Source organism: Carassius auratus, chromosome 27, assembly GCF_003368295.1.
Source record: "Carassius auratus strain Wakin chromosome 27, ASM336829v1, whole genome shotgun sequence".
NCBI classification, from domain to species: domain Eukaryota; kingdom Metazoa; phylum Chordata; class Actinopteri; order Cypriniformes; family Cyprinidae; genus Carassius; species Carassius auratus.
Genome location: NC_039269.1, coordinates 21,385,512 through 21,405,787, shown reverse-complemented (window position 1 = coordinate 21,405,787; position 20,276 = coordinate 21,385,512). Strand labels below are relative to the sequence as shown.

The following is a 20,276-nucleotide window of genomic DNA, read 5'->3' as shown; positions in this document are numbered from 1 at the left end:
ACATAAATGTTGACTTTAAAAAATCAGAAGTCGTTTATTAGCCTTAAAATGTATTTATAGTATCAATTAATGGAGTAATATGGCAGCAGAGCTTTTAACAAAACCAAGATAAGAGAAATCCACTGGCAAGATTTGTGGAGTGACTACCTCCGCTTGTGACCATACCGACTTGTCTGTTTGATCCCAACCAGAGGGTTAAAGCAGCCATGAGAAATAAGAAATGTAGAAAAAATGACTGGTGCTCATCTTCGCAGCTGCTGTTAAATCATACATATATGAAGAGTTAATTTACAAAAAAAGACAACAGACTTTTTTAACAATTTTCAAAAATCATGTTTGTTTTTCATTGTGCATTTCAATTAATTTAAATCAAACTGCAGTAACTAACACAATAAAACACAAAAACATAACTTAATAAAAAAAACATGATTTTTGAATATATAAAAAAAAACTGAGTTATCTGTTTTTGCTAAAATTCTTCGTTCTTTTCTTTGTCCAACACCAAGATGCACCGTGAGCATGAGGGATTTGTCAGTAAATTTCAATTCTAAATGTTTTATGGGTGTATATATTCTTGTATATATAAAAAAATATATAAAATTAGTAAGCATATAATTACAGCGATAATATTAATTAGAGGTCGATCAATATTGGATTTTTTCAATGCCGATAGCTAAATTGGATGACACTGATCCGATACCGATTAATTAACCGATAGTTTTTCAAATGGATACTGAAAAAAAAAACTAAAATAGTGCTTTATTTACAAAAAAAGAAAAAATTACTGAACCATACTACTAGTAGTAGTAGTAGTAGTAGTAGTACTAATACTAACAGTAATAGTAAATGTTGAAATTACCACACTCTAATAGGGCCCTATGAATTGTTTAATATTTTTCCTAAATTCCATTTTATTCGTTTCCAAGTTCTGTTATTTAATTTTTTTCCATTTAAATGTTACTCCACTCCTTTTTAATAGTTAAATTAAAGTTTATTAAAAATAAAATAAGTCTAATTAAATAAAATCATGAACCTTATACATTTTCAAATCAATTTAATAAGTTTAACAAAAATTATATGATTATAGGGCCCTATGAAATGTTTATTTTTTTCTCAGCATATTTTTTTATTTACCAAATTCTGTTTTAGCATATCTAATTATTTGAATGCATAAAACAACTTAATTTATTTTTTCTTAAAGAAGCCTAATGATTTTTCCCCTCAAAAAGTCTGTGTATTAAAATGTTTATTATCAAATCAAGGTATGAAACATAAGTAATTAAAAGACAAATAAAATAAAGCAACCTTTTTGGCAAACAAAGGGGATTTACTATCAAAATTAACATGGAAGAAATGTTGTTTCAGTAGTAGTAGTAGGCTATGTACATTCTAAATTGTCCAGTCTAGAGGAAAATGCTGTTTTTTTTTAACATAGGAAATCTGGTTTTCAAAGGACAAGTTTTTGACTGTAGAGGAAGTAACAGTAAATCCATCTAGTTGCAAAATGTAGTCTACTAGATTCTGTGTACTGTTTTTTGGTCCAGTAAGTAATATATCGGTCTTATCCTAATTTAATAGGAGAAAATTATTGATCATTCAATATTTTACATTTTTAACACACTCTGTTAGTTTAAATAACTTTGAAGTTTAATCTGGTCTTGTTGAAATATATAGTTGAGTATCATCAGCATAACAGTGGAAACTAATCCCGTATTTTCTACAAATATTACCAAGGGGCAACATGTATATTGAAAATAAAAGAGGACCTAGGACAGATCCTTGTGGCACTTCATATTTTACTGGTGATAAATGAGATGACTCCCCATTTAAATAAAATGGTAGCGATCTGACAGGTAGGATCTTAGAGCCTGCCCTTGAATACCTGTATAGTTTTGTAATCGATCTAGGAGTATGTCATGATCTATGGTGTCGAAAACAGCACTAAGATCAAGTAAAACTAGAAATGAGATGCAGCCTTGATCTGACGCAAGAAGCAAGTCATTTGTAATTTTAACTAGTGCAGTTTCTGAGCTATGGTGGAACCTGAAATTCTTCATATGGATGATTTTTTTGCAGGAAGTAGCTCAATTGAGCAGACACAACTTTTTCTAAAATGTTATACATAAATGGAAGATTTGAAATGGGCCTATAATTTGCCAGTTCATTAAGATCTAGGTTTCTTAATAAGAGGCATTTCACATGTACTAATTAAGCTTTTAATGTGATTTAAACTATAAAAGTACATTAAAAAAGAAACATCACAAAAGTTCTTCAACATGAAAAGCAATAGAAATGTAGTAACTAAATCATTTAATCAGATAACTGCGCTCTGCAGGGCTGCGGGACACAGGACAGATAGTCTTATTAATTCCTACAATTTGTTAATTCATTCCTATGATTTATTAATTTGTGGCAATTGTCCATGTTTCACTAATTTTGTTCCCTAAATAACTCATGATTTAAATGAGGGAACAAATTAATAAATAAAATGAATTCTTAATTCATTAAATCTTTAATTTCCCTTCCCATGTTTACCACACACAGTATTAAAAGTGAAAGATAATAAAATAAACCTGCGAAATTAGAAGATTTATATTCTAGACACGTATATTCTAGCGATTAAAACTTGCGTCACAATCTGTTCATTATCAAAACAAAATAGTCAACTAAACATTTTAAAGGTTACACTGGTCAGTTTAAATAGAGCGTAATACCAATCCACTCTGCTGTTCCAAGGACGTTTTTGCTCATATGAATAGGATCATCTTTTCTTTTGTGTGAATGTGTAAGTAGTTTACATTATAAATAATAGTTTAACGTTCAAATACATTGCGCATATGGAAACATGTTGCGCATATGGATTTGTGCCAAATGAGACATGAGCAGTAATCTTCAAATAAATCTAGTCATCCTCGTCTGCACACACGCACTGTCATGATCTAATACACTGTATGTCAGATTTTTAAAAACAAATAGGCTAGGCCTACCGGGACTCAAAAATTCAAAATCTGACATTTTCTAGAACAGAATCCAGCAGGATCAAATTACTGCACTTGAGCATTTAAGTTGCATCTCAGGATTCAAGCTCAATCTCTCTAAGAGTTAATTATTTTCTATAAATCGTGTAGCAAAGAATTCTTCTTTTTCTCACTACCCATTTGCAGTAGTCCCTGATAAATTTATATATTTAGGTTTAGTTGTTTCGAGAAATATCTCTGAGGCTGTTTAAGCTCAACTTTACTCCACTCTTGAAACAAACTTGGACATCCCTTAAAAAATGGTCTAAGCTCTCCACTTAGATTGGTATGATCAATGTAATTAAAATGAATATGTGCCCTAAATTTTTATATTTGTTACAGACTACACCTACTTATAGGGATGCACAAACTTTACAAGCAAGCTGGTCGATTTTTATTTTTTTTATCTTTAAGCAACAAACAAGAAAGAAGGAAAGTGTGCATAAACAAGATGTTTATTTGGTATTTAATAGGCCAAACTGGCTTTTGGCTATTGAAAACAATAACCATAACCATCTGAAATTAACGGCATTAATTGCACAGTAAGTATACTACATTTAATACAAACATAGATGGTACAGACATCAGCATTTAGCTTTTATATTTGAATTGGGTTGAAACTACAGAGAACTGGCCTTAAATTAAAAGATTAACTGTAACCATCTGTAATTAAAGGCAATAAATGCATAGTTCTACAGTCCAAACAACACAATCAACACACATTCAATAAGAGGTTTCTTAATCAGCATTCAGCATTTTAGTTTTTAAATTTGGTTTTAAACTCAAAAAAGGTATTTACCAGTGAGACTAAATAAGTATTCTATATAAATGCATTATTCCAAAATGTTAAAATCAAATAATGTTGGTGCGAATAAAATAATGATGCAAAGTGTTTCATTCATTCAGTTAAAAAAAAAAAATGATAATGTTTCACTTTTTTTTTTTTTTTTTACTTGAGTCAATGAAAAATAAATAACTATTGTCTAAAGTAAAAAAAAAATGGATGTGAATCATTACCCTAATTTTTTTTTATTGGATGATTGAAACCCTTTTTTTTTTCAGTGTGCCACAGCAGGTGATTTTGAAATGAAATTAAGTTTATTTAATTTTAAGGTAAAATAAAGATAACCATCCTATACAGAACTGATGTTTATTTCTGGCTTTTCAAATGTGTATGCAAGTTCTACAAAAAAAAAAAAAAAAATTCAGTTTTGTCACAGTTTAGTTGGCGTTGCTTGTGCTGGGCAAGGACAGATACAGTCCACTCACGCAGGGAAAGGGGCTCTTATTTGGAGAAGGGGCTGGCTGCAGACTTGCATTTTCAGACTTGCACTCTCAGACACTTGCACTTCTGCTAGTGACGTCACTTGCAGTCTTTATTTTTTATTTTGCTCTATTTATTGATAACTTTTTGTTTGAATCTCTCAACATATTACAGCAGTAGCCAGGTGGTGAAGACAGAAAAAAGAGACTAAATTACAATGTCACTTGCAATCGCCACTTGAACTCACCACTACCTGTGACGTCACTTGCAATCAACACAAATCGTGCATGTTGCCAATAGAGACAAGACGCTTTGGTGGTGATTAAACGATTAAACCTAATTTAGTACTATAACGTACAGGGTCCTGCAAGAAAAAGACAAGAGCGGCAAATCCGTGGCCAGAACACCAGAATATGAATGCAATGCAAAAATGTCTCCAATATGCATTAATACGCAAATTACTTAAGCTGTTAACTTTTTTAATGTGGCTGACACTCCCTCTGAGTAAAAAAAAAAAAACATATCCCGGAGTAATTAATTTACTCAAACAGTACACTGACAGAACTGCGGTGAAGAGAGAACTGAAGATGAAAACCGAGCCAAGCCAGATAACGAACGAACGATTGACTCGTTCACGAGTCAAGAACCATTTTGTCGGACGCGTCCGATTCGAGAAACGAGAAGCTGATGAAACTGCGCATGTGTGATTTAGTGTGAAGCAGACTGACACACAGCGCGTCTGAACTGAACTGATTCTTTAGGTGATTGATTCTGAACTGATTCTGTGCTAATGTTATGAGCGCGGGTAAACCGAAGGCTTGAATTAAGGGCAATCATCGCCAATAACGTCATTACGTCGAGCGCAAAAGAACCGGTGAACAGTTTTTTTCAATCGGTTTATTGAATCAAACTGTCTTGTGAGAACTACTGGTGATCCAAAAACCGATGCAACCGGATCTTGACTCAAGAACGAGTCAATCTTTTGTTCTTTATCTGGCTCTGCTCAGTGTTAATCTTTAGTTCTCTCTTCACAGCAGTTTACTGTTTGAGTAAATTAATTACTCCGGAATATTGGTTTGTTTTAATTCAGATTGAGTGTCAGCCACATTAAAAAAGTTCACAGCTTAAGTCATTTGTGTATTAATGCTTATTGGAGACGCGATCCGTTTCAAATGATTCAGTTCGATTTGGTCAACTGGTTCAAGAAGATCCGGATATATCGAGTGATTCGTTCGTGAACCGGATTATCACTACACTGCAGTGAATGCGCTCACAACAAACCCGGAAGAGAAGACAATGCTCACTAAAGTCATAGTTTTTGATATTTTTGGACCAAAATGTATTTTCAATGCGTCAACAAATTATTACTGACCCTCTGATGTCACATGGACTTCTTTGAAGATGTTTTTACTACCTTTCTAGACATGTACAGTATAATACCATACACACACTTTCAATGGAGGGACAGAAAGCTCTCGGACTAAATCTAAAATATCTTAAACTGTGTTCCGAAGATGAACGGAGGTCTCACTGGTTTGGAACGACATGAGGGTAAGTTACTAATGACATCATTTTCCTTTTTGGGTGAACTATCCCTTTAATCACCACCGCAACATGTATGATTTGTGTTGATTGCAAGTGATGTCACAGGTAGCGGAGAGTGCAAGTAGCGATTGGAAGTGACATTGTTATTTAGTTTCTTTTTTCTTGTCTTCACCACCTGACTACTGTTATTAAATGTTGAGAGATTCAAACAAAAAGTAATAAAACAAATTCATCAAAATAAAAAAAATAAAGACTGCAAGTGATGTCACTAGCAGAAGTGCAAGTATCTGAGAGTGCAAGTCTGAGAGTGCAAGTGCAGGTCTGCAGCCAGACCCTCTTGCTTGTTTGTGCGGCAGTACAACAATGGCTGTTCGCTTCCTGCTATCTGTGCCTCAGACGTGTAGCTCTGCACTTCCAGTGCTGATCGGCTGCCTGTGTCCTGCACACAGATTTTGAAATACTTCCACACAAATGACATGATAGCAAATGATTACAATGTAGTCTTGTGCACGCGGGCGTACTTCTGGAAAAATCGGCCGAAAAAAGACCAAAAACCGTCTGATTGCGGTTTATGGCCAGTCAACCCAGTCAACTGGCGCATCCCTACCTATTTACATTTAAAGGGGGGGGGTGAAATGCTATTTCATGCATACTGAGTTTTTTACACTGTTAAAGAGTTGGATTCTCATGCTAAACATGGACAAAGTTTCAAAAATTAAGTTGTACGTTTGAAGGAGTATTTCCGTTTCAAAAATACTCCTTCCGGTTTGTCACAAGTTTCGGAAAGTTTTTTTCGAGTATGGCTCTGTGTGACGTTAGATGGAGCAGAATTTCCTTATATGGGTCCTTAGGGCACGTCTGCCGGAAGAGCACGCGCTCACGTATAGCACAGCACTGAGAGCACAACAGACATTCATTGATCAGAGCGAGAGCGTCGCAAAATGTCACAAAAGGAGTGTGTTTTTGGTTGCCAGGGCAAGACAACCCTGCACAGATTACCAAAAGAGAAACAGCATTAAGGGACCAGTGGATGGACTTTATTTTTACAGAGGATCAACAGAGTTGTGCAAGTGTTTGTGTTTGTTCCCCTGCTTTTCGAAGATGCTTGTTTTACAAACAAGGCCCAGTTTGACGCCGGATTTGCACATCGTTTATTTCTTAAGGATAATGTAGTCCCAACGAAAAAGGGTCACGATCGTGTGTTGGAACCACATGCAGTGAGTAAAACTGCTTCAAATATCTCTGTGTTGTTAACTTAGCTATCGGCGTGTAACGTTAAGCACATCAAGTAAACAACATGCAATGTTGTCATCAAACTGCACTTTCCACATGTACAGCTTAAAAAAAAAAAGACGACAAAGTGGAACTTAGTCATTTTCCAAAACCACTAAGCAAATATATACAGTTTCAGTACATACCACATAGAGATGTCATTGCTGATGCTGGTCTTGTTAAATTTCAGCCTCTGGATCTGATTCTGGATCATAAATATATGCTGAATCTGACTGTTAGCCATGGTTTGTTTTGGTTGGCTTTGTCCTCACGATAATGAGACACAGCTTCCGCTCTCAACGCAAAAGCCTACTGGCGCTCGTGATTCTTTAGCTCCGCCCACACGTCACGCCTCCAGCCGGTCGTGTTTTTCTGGGAAAAATTGGTACAGACTATCTTTCTCTTATGAATATAATAAAACTAAAGACTTTTTGGGGTTATGAAGGATGCTGTACTACTCTATAGGTACTCAAGATTAACAGGATATTGAGTGAAAATGAGCATTTCACAACCCCCCCCCCCCCCCCCCCGCCCCCCAACCCCCCTTTTAGAATTTATTTTTTTTGTTCATTTAAATAAGATAATCTTATATTTGGAATAAGAAACCCCCCAGAATACATAGATAATTTCACCAAAAACCTAAAGAACAGGGGGGATGGCCCTCCCTAATTTTCAACTATATAACTGGGCTTGTAATATGAGCTCTGACTTATTGGCAAGGTTCGCATTACATAAATCATTTACCGGATTGGGTCCAGATAGAATCCTCAGCCTGTCTTCCTTCCTTGCTTTCAATTCTTCCATTTTCTCCCTTGCTGATGGGTCTAGACTCTCAATCATTGCACCCAATGGTACGGAACTCCATTCAGATTTGGGCCCAAATTCGCAAATATTTTGGATGGCAAAGAGGTTCAATTTGTGCCCCAGTTGCCAGAAATCATACATTTTCTCAGCCTCTGAACGACCAGGCATTCTTGCTATGGCAAGAAAAATGTATTTTAACATTTAAAGATCTTTTTGCTGATGGCCGCTTCATTTCTTTTGTCCAATTAGAATCTCAATTTAAAATACCTTTTCCTTCCCTTCCTGAACAAAACCCTATTGATCAACATTTTTCTTACAACCCAGTTCAAAGAGGAACCATCTCTGGCTTGTATATAAAACTTGTATAGTTATTATCCACTTCTATAACTGCACAAAGAGACTCCTCGCAACTGGACCTTAATATCTGCCTGACAGCTGACGAATGGAATGAGGCTATATATAGAATTCATGGGTCTTCTATTTGTGTTAGACACAGACTTATTCAATTTAAAGTGGTACATAGACTTCATATTTCCAAGGCCAGGCTGGCAAAGATGTATCCTTCTGTTGACCCCACCTGTACAAGATGTAAGCAGTCCCCTGCTAATGTACATTAGCCCATATGTTTTGGCTATGTCCTAGTATCTCTGTTTTTTGGTCAACCTTTTTTTCTTTTTTTTTTAAAATCTTATTCCATAATATTTTTTAAAGATGTTTATGCAAATCCTTTTACTGCCATCTTTGGTATCGTATGTGAAAATAACTCTGTCAAAAAGTGAATTGCACTGCATCGCCTTTACTTCTGTAAAGGCGCTTGATTTTAATTAATTGGAAACAGTTATTTCCCCTTTCTTTTAAACAGTGGGCCAGAAATGTGTTTCAATTCCTGAGTTTGGAAAAAATAAGACTTAATTTTAAGGGTTCCAGGTCTAAGTTCACTGCCATATGGCGTCCTTACATCAATTATTTCCAAAACCAAGTATAACTGTAAGTAGACAAACTGATGCTGATGCCGAAAGGTTTTGCTTATGATTTACTGACAGTGCTGCTTGAAAGTTTGTGATCCCTTTAGAATTTTCTATATTTCTGCATAAATATGACCCAAAACATAATTAGACAAATCCTGAAAGTAGACCGATAATCCAATCAAACAAAGCAAACGAAAATGTATACTGTATTTATTTATTGAGAAAAATTATAGTGTTAAATATTTGTGAGTGGCAAAAGTATATGAATCTTTGCTTTTAGTATCTGGTGTGACCTCTTTTGCAGGAAAAACTGCAAGTAGTAATTCTTGTAAACTGCTGATCAGTCCTTTTCCGGTTTGTAGGAATTTTAAGCCCATTCCTCAGTACAGAACCACTTCAACTCTGTGATGTTGGTGGGGTTCTTCCTATGAACTGCTTTCTTCAGGTCCTTCCACAAAATTGACTCAGTCATTCCAAAACATTAGCTTTGGCCTCCTTCAACCATTCTTCAGTAGAACAATTTGTGTGCTTGTGGTCGTTGTTTGCTGCATGACCCACTTTCTCTTAAGATTCAGTTCTCTGAAAGATGTCCTGACATTTTCCTTCAGAATGTGCTGGAATAATTCAGAATTCATTGTTCCATCAATAATGGCAAGCCATTCTGGACCAGATGCAGAAAAACAGGCCCAAACCATGATACTACCACCACCATGTTTCACAGATGGGATAAGGTTCTTATGCTGGAATGCAGTGTTTTCTTTCTCCAAACATAATGCTGCTCATTTAAACCAACATTTTCTATTTTGGTCTCAACCATCCACAAAACATTTCTCCAGTATTCCTCTGGCTTGCCCACACGATTTAGCAAACTTCAGATGGACAGCAATGTTCTCTTTGGAGAGGAGTGGCTTTCTTCTTGCGATTTCCTGATGGTGGACTCATGAACCTTATCATTAGCCAATGTGAGAAAGTTCTTTAGTTGCTATGAATTTATCATGCTGCCCTTTGAAACCTAGTGGACTTTTAACATGTCTTGCTTTTAGAGTGTCCTTTGTTGGGTGACCGCTCCTGGGGAGGGTAACAATGGTCTTGAATTTCCTCCCAATTGTACACAATCTGTCTGACTGTGGATTGGTGGAGTCCAAACTCTTTAGAGATGACTTTGTAAATCTCTCTAGCCTGATGAACAACATCAACTCTTTTTCTGATGTCCTCCGAGATCTCATTTGTTTGTGCCATGATACACTTCCACAACATGACCAAACTTTGACAGATACCTATTTAAATAAAACTGCAGACACACTAAAAACACCTCTGAACAGATGGACTCTTAATTTCACCTTCAAATGAACACCTAATCCTAGAGATTCACATACTTTTGCTGCTCACAGATGTAATATTAGATCAGTTTCTTGAATAAATAAAATACAAAGTATATATTTTCATTTCATTTGCTTGATTAGGTTATCTTTGTCAACTTTCAGGACTTTCAGGAAGCATGAAAATGTTTCACAAACTTTCAAGCAGCAATGTTATGCATGTTGTGTTGATATGTGAATGTATGTTTTGGATTGTTATTCAAATAAATATAAATAAAGAGCACAGCCATTCTTGTTCAAGCTTTAGTCACTTCCTTGATTGAGCATTGTAATGCTTTTTTTTTATGGTCTGCCTTCAAAGCTTCTCAAAAAACTTCATTTCATACAAAATTCAGCTGCAAACATTATTTGCAGAACTCCTATAACTGAACACATTTCTCCCATATTACAACACTTGCATTGGTTCCCAGTTCAATACCACATTGACTTTAAAATTCTTCTTTCTTACTTACAAGGCACTCAATAATACTGATCCGACCACCTCCATATCTACTCTCCAACTTGCACTCTTAAGATCTTCTGTACTAACTCTTTGTTCACCCTTGAATTCACACAATTTCTATGTGGTCACAAACCTTTAGTCATGCAGCTCCTCGGCTCGTTTTTAAATCTCGCTTTGAGACTCATCTTTTTAGGCAGTCTTTTTTGTTATTGCTTGTATTCTTAGGTCTGTGCAGGCTGTAATAATGATTATTGTTGTTTGTGACACTTGTAAATTAAATAATTTATACACACACACACATTCATTTATTAATATGTTATTGATATATATTTTTAAATTGTGAATACTTAAATTCTAATCGATTTTCTTTTGAATTTTTACAACTCTTGTTTTAAAACATCTAAAAATGTTACAACAACAAGTAAAATGGCAACATAAAAATAATTTGTTTATAATCTTCGTTATGAGACTAAAAAAAAGAAGTATATTGGTATCAGCCATTAGCCAAAATGAGTTAAATGAGAAAAAATATCAGCAAAAATCCAATATTGTGTATCCCTAGAATTCTGATTTGTTGTTTCTCTGCTGTCAATGTAGGCTAATGAAATGCTACTGAGTGGGAGGAAGTTGACAGCTCAGGAGGCTTGTGCCAAAGGACTCGTGTCCCAGGTTCTGTGGCCAGGGACCTTCACACAGGAAGTAATGGCTCGCATCAAGGAGCTAGTATCTTTTAATTCAGTCGTAAGTCATCCTTTCATTTGTTTTAGTTTTTTTTGTTTGTTACATTTTCTCAATGAATACGTTCACACAAGCCCCTCTACTTTTCATATTGAGTTTTTTTTTTTCTTTAATTGCCTTTCATTGTAACTCCTGCATTTGATTCTCATACTCTTTTTAGAATAATTTGGAAATGAGCATTAATCCTTCAACATGATGCTTTAAACCAGTGTTCAGCAACAGGCGGCCAATGGACCAAAACTGTCCCCCAGCAAAAATATCCTGCCTGTGGCCGCAGCCAGATTAATTTTAATAGCGGCTGGATCTGAAATATATCTGTCATGACAGCAACAGTTTCTCACAATCACTACGTCTTTATTGATTTTGCCTTCAAAATAAAAGTTAGAACTTTTTTGCAGCAATCTTAGATTGAGCTGAAATTTGAGATGAAATGAGAGCTTTTAATTTGAAAAGTTTCTGAAAGACATTCAAAGGAGTCTGTGGCTATCCGACCTCTGCTTAAACCCTGTTTAGACCTTTGAGGATTTTAAATCATTGGTACATAATGTATTTTTTGTTCAAATGCAGATATGATAACACTTAACAAATTCACAATGCATCCACATCCATAAGTCATGTGCCTTCTTTCCCTTTTCTTTCTTATTTTGTTCCCCTCATTGTATTTGTCATGCCGATGCTGCCGGAAACACTGAAGGTTCTGCGCGAGTCCAAAGCACTGGTGAGGAACATTAACCGGGCCGCCCTGGAGCAGGCCAACGAGAGGGAATGTGAGGCACTTAAGAGGGTCTGGGGCTCTCCTCAGGGCATGGACTCCATACTCAATTATCTCCAGAAGAAAATCGATGAATTCTAAGTCAGTTAAATGTCCTACGGGTGTCAAAACCTCCATCCTCAAGTGCCTGAAGTTATTTAAACAAGGTTAGTCGGTAGTTATTTTTTTAGCAGGATTTTCATGGAACAGTGGAAGACTGGCGTGGTCAAACCCACACTTCATCTTCGTCCAGGACGTATTTCATTTTCTTCAGACTGCAGAAAGCAGCATCTCATTCTGCTACACTTGATACTGACTTTAATTAAAAGTTTGTGATAAATCTTGCACTGCGCAGAAGGACAAAATGCCTTGATATATGTCAATTCTGGTCATCTTTCTGCTCAATTTCTGTTGTATCAACTAATGAATTGGTTTGTCATAGAGGTAATACAGATTTGGGCTACTCTTTGAGCACCACCTATGCAGACTGATTGAGAAAAAATTGATAATATCAGTTAACTGAAGAAAGGGATGCATGAGACTTGAATGAGTTACATTTTGCTCGTTTTGGATATCGCTACACTAACAGATTGTAATTAGAATCAAGTCTTTAGCAAGCTTTTCTTCAGTAGGTACTTTTTATTCAGCAAATAGAAGTCATCTCAAGCCTTGTTCATCTTAAATATTCATGCAACTCCTGCTGGCATTTACATCGGCCAGCCCTTTGAAGACCTTTTTATGAACGGATAGTTACATAAAGAAAAACACACCACCAATGCTTCGAGATTTAGCATCAGTGCTGTTAAACAGACTTGAAAGCTACTAATTGAATTTTTGATTTGCATAATGATCAAGTGAACAAAATGAATAATTAAGTACGTGGATTTGCAAGGCTCTGGCTTAGTAGGAATTAACAGTTATTTGTATCAAAGTTAACTTTTGTATGTTTTGCTGGCTTAATTTTACAAGTTTTCTGCTTTGTGTTTCATTTGTATGTTCTGGACGTACAAACTGTTTGCTTTGGAGTAACATACCACCAAATAATTTTGATGTAAATGTTCTTGACACAATATTTCTAATTTAATAACTTATGACATTATGAAATCGATTGAGGTATGTTCCTTTGTGAGTCAATAAAGGATGCTGGCGTTTTTAAATCGGCATCCTTTTTTCTGCTGGTTCAAACAGACTGGACTGCTGTATCATCAGAAGAGCTCTGGAGATTAACAACCGTCTCTAAGGGAAGATCCTACTAGAATCCACCCCAAACATCTGTAGTGATTAGCTAGCATGCACTGTTATTAAATGGAGTGGATTTCCTTCATTACAGTTCTTTATAAGATGGGTGGGGATGGAGTCAGAAAATGGGTTGCGAGATTGTCCACACAAAATTGCCTAAAATGTGACTTTGCAAACATATTTTCCCCAGTGCTAAAGTCCTACCTCTCAGAATCCATATTTAGATTTTTAGCAACGAAGCGTCCTGTTCAAAATCTCATGCTTTAGCATGTTTCTGGTACAGGTATCTATGCACTATTCCTTATTGTGTGTTTTTCCCCTTCCCAAATGGTTTTGTAAAATGAATTCTTGTTTACAAAATTATATTTATGATTGTGCAAATATACTTATTGAATGCTTTTGTTCAGTTATTTTTTTTAATTGGAGCTTTTTCCAAAACAATGTGGCAGGTTATATTTGATAATGAAGTGCTTTGTGACATTAATAATGTCTTTTACAATTTAACTTGATATGTAAACTCTATTGATCTCTGATAATTAACATTCAATATCTGTTAATAACCCTGAAAGACAAAACCAGAAACACATCCTCATTTTCTTAACGCAGCTTTGCAATATCTGATATCTGTGTGTGGCTTTTTTTTTTCTTTTGTAAATTAGCGACGTTATTTGAACTCGACCCTCTCTTTTGAATTCTGTATACAGGGTGTTGTAATTTGATGTAAAACATTGCTGACTCTATACCTGAGGAAAAGTCTTTGTTCCAGTCACTTCACTGACAAAAGTATATCTATTATCAGCATTTTTTGACTTTCAGCATATGTGATCAAAAAATGTGGTCAAAATTAGATTTTATATATATATATATATATATATATAAGTAAGGCATATTTCTTATAGTTGATATACTAAATGCTATCAATTGTACAATCTGTAAAGATTCTTTTTTAGGTTTCAGAACATGTAACAGCTGTGAAAATGACTGGTCCAAATAAATTGATATTCTGTAATTTTTTTATTTTTTTTTTACTTTTGTCCTCTTATAATTTAATAATAAAAAAAAAACTTGAAACAACAGTGTACATTTTATATTTATGTTTGTATTTTACATCATGACGTCACATGTCCCTCAGTGTCAAATGTCCAGTGTTTTAGGGTGGGCAGCTGTCTTGAGCACCAGGAGCCATGTGTAACCAGTAGTCCTGATTCTTGAAGCCAACAAAACTGTAGAGATTTTCACCACCTTCGAGGAATCCACGTTTTGTGGCTCCCCATGACACAGGACTATCCATAAATCCATGCACTTTAAGGGAAATCCACAGTGTAAATTTATCTAAACACTGTCTGGATGATTCAGGGCACAGAAATAAACTGCTTGTAAGTTTCAAAAGTACACTATGCCATACTTCTAAAAACAGTGTGTATTGTAGAAATATTACTTAAAGCAACACTATGTAAATTTTGACCCGCGCAGGCTACAAAAGTCCAAACATAATCACTTAATATAAATTTACCGTAGTGATTTGGGAGAAGACAAAAAGGCAGTTTGGTAGATTAATTTATGATGTACTCGCTCATATTCACATTATGGTCACAGAAAAAGTTACAACACTGTTGTATAAACAGTTTTCAGACAGTTGAATTAAAATGTATTATAATTTAACATTAAATAGGGAGGACTTTATATAAAAGGTTTTGGCATGAAACTCTAGATAGTGCAGTCCGATAGATCTAACTCTGTATAACAATGACATCACATGTCACAGCTGATTGGTTCTCTCCTGTATCGGTAGCCAACGAGTTAGCTGCTCAACATTCAAATACTTGACTAGTGCTTGTGGTAGCCGTTTGCAGTGCACTTCAGAAACCCTTCACCTTCCCCAGTTCCACCAGTATAGATCTGCTACAGGGTTATCATATACGTAATGGGAGTTATTCTATACTGTCATAGACAATTCATTTTGTCTCTTTGTGCAACAGTCTTTAAGTACTGATTGCACAATATATGGAGCCAATTCAACTGTTTAGCAGATGACAATCATACAAGAGCAATTAATGATATATCTACTGGCTTTTGTGAATTTAACACTTTAAAACCGTTCATCATATCACTCACCAGCGGATGTCCAGGTTAACCGCTCCAAGCCAATCCAAGAAGTGATATGGGTCACACAACGGTGTCTTTCCCTGTATATCTGATGGGTAAAGTGTGGGACATGGTATATTTTCACAGCTATTAGAAGACATACAATTGTCAGACAGGTTGCTCACGTCACATCTACGTCATTGAGTCTCCGCAGTTCGCTCGACCCCCAGGAAGTGCGTGCCTCTAATTGACTTCACTTGTCTCCGTTGAATCCAATGGGATCGCTGTGTCCATTTCTTTTACTGTCTATGGGATTTCTCGGGTTATTCTGATTTATTATAAATAACGTCCCATGAGGGTAAATTAGTATAACTTAAAATTAGTTACTACCAAAACTAGTAACGATAATAAACCTAAAAAATAAGTAAATAATTAAAAAAAATTATAATATGATAAAAACTAGAATGACTGTATATAGGCTACCCTAAATGATCCTGCTCCATAATGCATAATGGTTAGCTAAAATACCTAGAGTTGACGTCTTTTAAAAAAGAAAAGAAAAAAAAAAAGGAAAGGAAAGATCAAAGATAGCTATTCCCCCTGAACCATTTGTTATTTATAGGTTATATGTAAAACCCCAGAGTCAAATGTCCCCAATTACTTAATTTACCCCTTTCAAAATCCTAAGGAATTTTTAGGGAATTTAATCATAAACCGACTGCCCCCTGTTGCCATAAATGGTGTAAACAGATCCACGTGCAGAAAAATGTGCTCTCTGTCATGTGCGCACAAGCACTCTGAAGTACGTACTGTTTCTGCACTAGACAATGATTTACAGACCAGACAACATACAGTAGAAGACTAAATGTGACTTTAAAGATCGGATGTTCTTTACGATTACATAATAACTTTTGTTTTAGTCTACCAAGGGAACAAAGTATATTTTCTTAGGCTACTCTAAATAAATATGAATTAAATGACATTAATTACAGAAGAAAAATCATGTCACTTGTCAAAATAAACAGCTTAAACAAAAATGCTATTGATTGCAATGTAAAATCTTTGTTTTTTTATTTATTTATTAATAAATATATTAAATAACTATGATTATGTCCTCAAAGCTTTAAGCGGGTTTCTGGTTTTTAAAAGGTTTTTTTTTTTTTTTTTGCTGATTACATCACCAATTTGTTTGCAAAGACCAGTGACGTTGCTGTGACGCAACTCATGTGCACGTAGTATTTGTCAAGCATCTTTCTTACGCAAAGACTGCTGGTCCAGCTTTTATATTTAAAAGACCTTCCGCTCCTCAATTACATCTGAATTGGTCGTTATGATGAATACTCATGGACCAGGAGCAGTCAGAGGAAACTTCAGACAAGACCGAGTGTCCGTCTGAACCAGAATCATCATCTTATTCACCAAAAACTGACAGGCAAAGAGCCAAATCTCTGCCTGTAGATCTATACCAGCATCAATCTTCCTCACACACGGAACATCCAGTCCGTGGAAAGAGAGTCCAGTTTGCAGACATGATGGGGTTGAACCTGGCAAACGTCAGACACTTTGACGTCTCAGATGATGCAAATGAAACACCTGGACTCCAGAATCATCCTCCAAACCAGCCGCTTCAGCATCTGAGTTTAGTACCAGCCTTTGAAATGCCTGTTAGCTCGCTGGAGTTTGATATGAAGTCACGGCGTCTGGGAGTCGCATTGGAGAGTGTCACAATAACTGCTTCAGAAGTGAAGGGTGTGATAAGAGTGATGCAGAGCAACGCAAGAGAAGTTGGGGTCAGGTACACTTCAAATAACTGGCTGACATTTTCGGATATACATGCTTCATTAAGATTGAATGAAGAAAGGGGGCTAGAGTGGGAGAAGTTCGACTTCGTTTTGCACACGCCATTCTATTTTGACAAAGATTCATCAGTGCATTTCGCAGTGTATTGTCAAACTGATCACGGAAAATACTGGGACAATAATGACGGACGGAACTACACTTTGAGGATTCAGACTATGGATCAAGGATCTAACTGATGCATCGATCTGAAATTTAGTTCAATAAAGTGAACTTGAATTTTAGTTGCATGGTCATTTGTCTTAATAATTTGAGCACATTTAAATGAAGACATACTAGCATATTGAAAGTAACATCTTTAGTATTGTCTTACAGATCTGCAAAACAAACCAGTGTTGCTGGAATGTAGGTAATCTATTTGTGTAATTGATCTATTTACTGTGATTCCCATATACTAGCCATTCATCATATGCATCTCATTTATTTGCTAAAACATAGAACAAACATACATTTACAGTATACGCTAATATACAATTTTACAAACATAGTCCACTGGTGTTGCAGCTCCCAGGATAAACAGATTTGTCATTAACAAACCAGACATTTTGATTCTGAAGACACTTATAAATGAGGCTCTTTTTCAACAATGGTCTTCTGGGCAGAATACAGATGGCCAATGGAAACCTGTCAGACAACGATAAGAGATACTGTCTTTGATATAGTACACTAAATGTGATTTTAATTATTAGCATTAGCAACTCTAAATATTATTATGTTCTCCTATTTGGATAAGGCCATTCAAGTTCGTTGGCCATAAAAATCATAATGGAATATTAAACAAATCTGGCAAGGCTTGCCTGTCTCTTGATGAGCGCCAGATTCTCTCGAGCTTGATTTAGGAGCACATCCAGGGTTTTGGGGTTGTCAACGTGAAGGTTCTCCCTGAAGCCATCTTTCACTCTGCGAAGTGCGTATGTTCTGAAAACAAATAGCATTTTATAGTAAATAACCAGTAAATGGGAAATAATATTTGAAATATTAAAAGAATTAAAAAAACTTGCGTCATTTACATATATAAGCGTTTACCACATTACTAGTTTTATAGTAATGTAGCGACAACAGACAAAGAAAACATTGCACAAATATATATAATTATAATCTATAGAAAATATGTCAGGATGAATAATAAAAAGCGTACCTGTAGTTATATGAGGGGAATTGTTTACTCTCTTTCATAAGCATCCTGTAGAGAGAGATCACTTGAGCTCTGCTGCACGAGGCCATGTTGGTTCAGTGTCCTTCTTCTCGTGTTGCGTTGAGTTGCGTTTGATACATCGCCATCTAGTGTCAGGATCCGAAGAGCAGATGACCGTGGAATGTAACACACTATGTGCATTCCGACAATAAAGAGTGAAATGCCATTTTAGTATTAGTATATTTCAGGACATATTTGCAGATTACCGACCCCTTTGAGAATTTCATTCTTCCTACTGTATATTAAAATGGAAATGCAATTTACTGGAGGTGCACTTATCATGTTTCAATGCTACCTTTTGTAAGTGCTATATAGGGCAGTTGACATCACATTAGGAGAAATTGTGCCTGGGGAGATGACAGAAGATCCCTAGGGCCGGACTGTTGGCATATGGGGCCTCATCACACTATCTGTGCTGTGTAAAACAAGACTGTTCACTTTTTGCTAAATGAAAACCATGTGGAAAAAAACATAACAGACTCCAGAAACAACTGGGTCTAATGTAAGTTCTGTATGTATCTTTTACTGTTATAAAACTAGCAAATATATCTTCTGGCGATCAAGAAATTACACTACCATCTTCAGCATTCATGCTTGCTTGTTTGTAATTAGAGGTGCACAATAACAGAATTAAACACCGCCATCTCAAAAATTCATGTTTGTTTGTTTGTTTCATAAATAGTGATATACAGTAGGGGAATTAACTTCCAGAATTCATGTTTGTTTTATAATTAGTGGTGAACAATAGGGTTGACAAAAATCACTATCGTTTCCAAAAATCCATGTTTTTTTTTTTTTTGTTGTTGTTTTGTTTTGTAGTTAATATTGAACAATAAAGGAATTAATACCATCTCCAGAATTAATAATTGTTTGTTTAATTGTTTTATAATTAGCAGTGCACAATAAAGGAATTTACACTTCCATCTCCAGAAATCATGTTTGTTTGTTGTTTGTTCTCATAATTAGCTTTTTTCTTTCTTTCTTTTTTATTTATTTATTTGCAAATGTACTGTAGCACTTATGCTTCATACTCTTATCATTTAGATGAAAGGCCAGCCGGAGAACCTGAGTAACCTCAGCTTCCTGAAGAACACCCTGCACCTTCCACACAAAACTCAATTAATTACAAATGTTAACATCTTCATGAGCATTGAGCTGAACCATTGAAAGTCTCCGTCTCTCATCCTTGACTTTCTGCATTCAAACATGTCACCCGTGTTTATTATTCATCCTCTGCTCGGCTGCTTCCATTTCCACAGGGTCCGCACAGGATCTACCGTCTGCCCCATTTACTCACACAGCCTCCTACATTATTAACAACCAGAAAGAGCCTGGACTCTTTCTGTTTGCAGCCCACAGAATGGAAGATATCCCAGTACAATGACCTTCTTCTACATGAGAGTGATTCAGTATTTTGCATATAAAGAAACATTTAATATGCACAGCATAATTCTATATGCATGAAGTCATGATTCATATGATAAGCTGTTTGACGGACTTGAAGTATCTACACTGGTAATTAGAGTCTTCACAGGTAAAGAGCTGATATTTCACAATAAGTGCACAATGCATAGCATTATTGCTCTAGACAGCAGGTGTTCGTGAAGAGCACATTCTGACTCTCCTCAGATACCAACTGCCATCATCTGCTCTGACAACGCCTTAAATATTTCACATAATGATATTCATCAGAGGCAATAAACATCTAGTTGTATTAACT

General features: G+C 35.7%; 3 protein-coding genes across 3 annotated transcripts in view; 2 read left to right on the top strand and 1 right to left on the bottom strand.

The window, feature by feature from the left end:
- cdyl (chromodomain protein, Y-like) overlaps positions 1 to 12,949 on the top strand; it is a 28,761-nt gene extending 15,812 nt beyond the window's left edge. The window contains exons 6-7 of the mRNA XM_026206580.1: positions 11,289 to 11,432; positions 12,124 to 12,949. Coding sequence (XP_026062365.1) covers positions 11,289 to 11,432; positions 12,124 to 12,282 — 303 coding nt within the window. The 3' untranslated portion in view covers positions 12,283 to 12,949. The remainder of the gene's footprint in view (positions 1 to 11,288; positions 11,433 to 12,123) is intronic.
- A 3,847-nt stretch (positions 12,950 to 16,796) lies between these two features.
- Positions 16,797 to 17,585, top strand: LOC113045867 (protein phosphatase 1 regulatory subunit 3D-like). Its single transcript, XM_026206577.1, has one exon. The coding sequence runs from the start codon at positions 16,848 to 16,850 to the stop codon at positions 17,538 to 17,540; it is 693 nt and encodes a 230-aa protein (XP_026062362.1). The 5' UTR covers positions 16,797 to 16,847; the 3' UTR covers positions 17,541 to 17,585.
- A 59-nt stretch (positions 17,586 to 17,644) lies between these two features.
- On the bottom strand, positions 17,645 to 18,657 carry lyrm4a (LYR motif containing 4 a). Its single transcript, XM_026206579.1, has 3 exons — positions 18,500 to 18,657; positions 18,159 to 18,279; positions 17,645 to 17,985 (listed from the first exon to the last, which is right to left on the bottom strand). Exons 1-3 carry the CDS (start codon positions 18,583 to 18,585, stop codon positions 17,923 to 17,925), a joined length of 270 nt encoding a protein of 89 aa, XP_026062364.1. The 5' UTR covers positions 18,586 to 18,657; the 3' UTR covers positions 17,645 to 17,922.
- Between the last annotated feature and the right edge of the window lie 1,619 nt (positions 18,658 to 20,276).

Bases quoted from the DNA above. Each gene is read 5' to 3' on its own strand.
- lyrm4a (XM_026206579.1), bottom strand. From the start codon at position 18,585: ATGGCCTCGTGCAGCAGAGCTCAAGTGATCTCTCTCTACAGGATGCTT. The intron at 18,280-18,499 runs GTACGCTTTTTA...ATTTGTTTTCAG, and splicing joins TTCCCCTCATATAACTACAG to AACATACGCACTTCGCAGAG. The intron at 17,986-18,158 runs GCAAGCCTTGCC...GTTGTCTGACAG, and splicing joins TGGCGCTCATCAAGAGACAG to GTTTCCATTGGCCATCTGTA.
- LOC113045867 (XM_026206577.1), top strand. From the start codon at position 16,848: ATGGACCAGGAGCAGTCAGAGGAAACTTCAGACAAGACCGAGTGTCCG.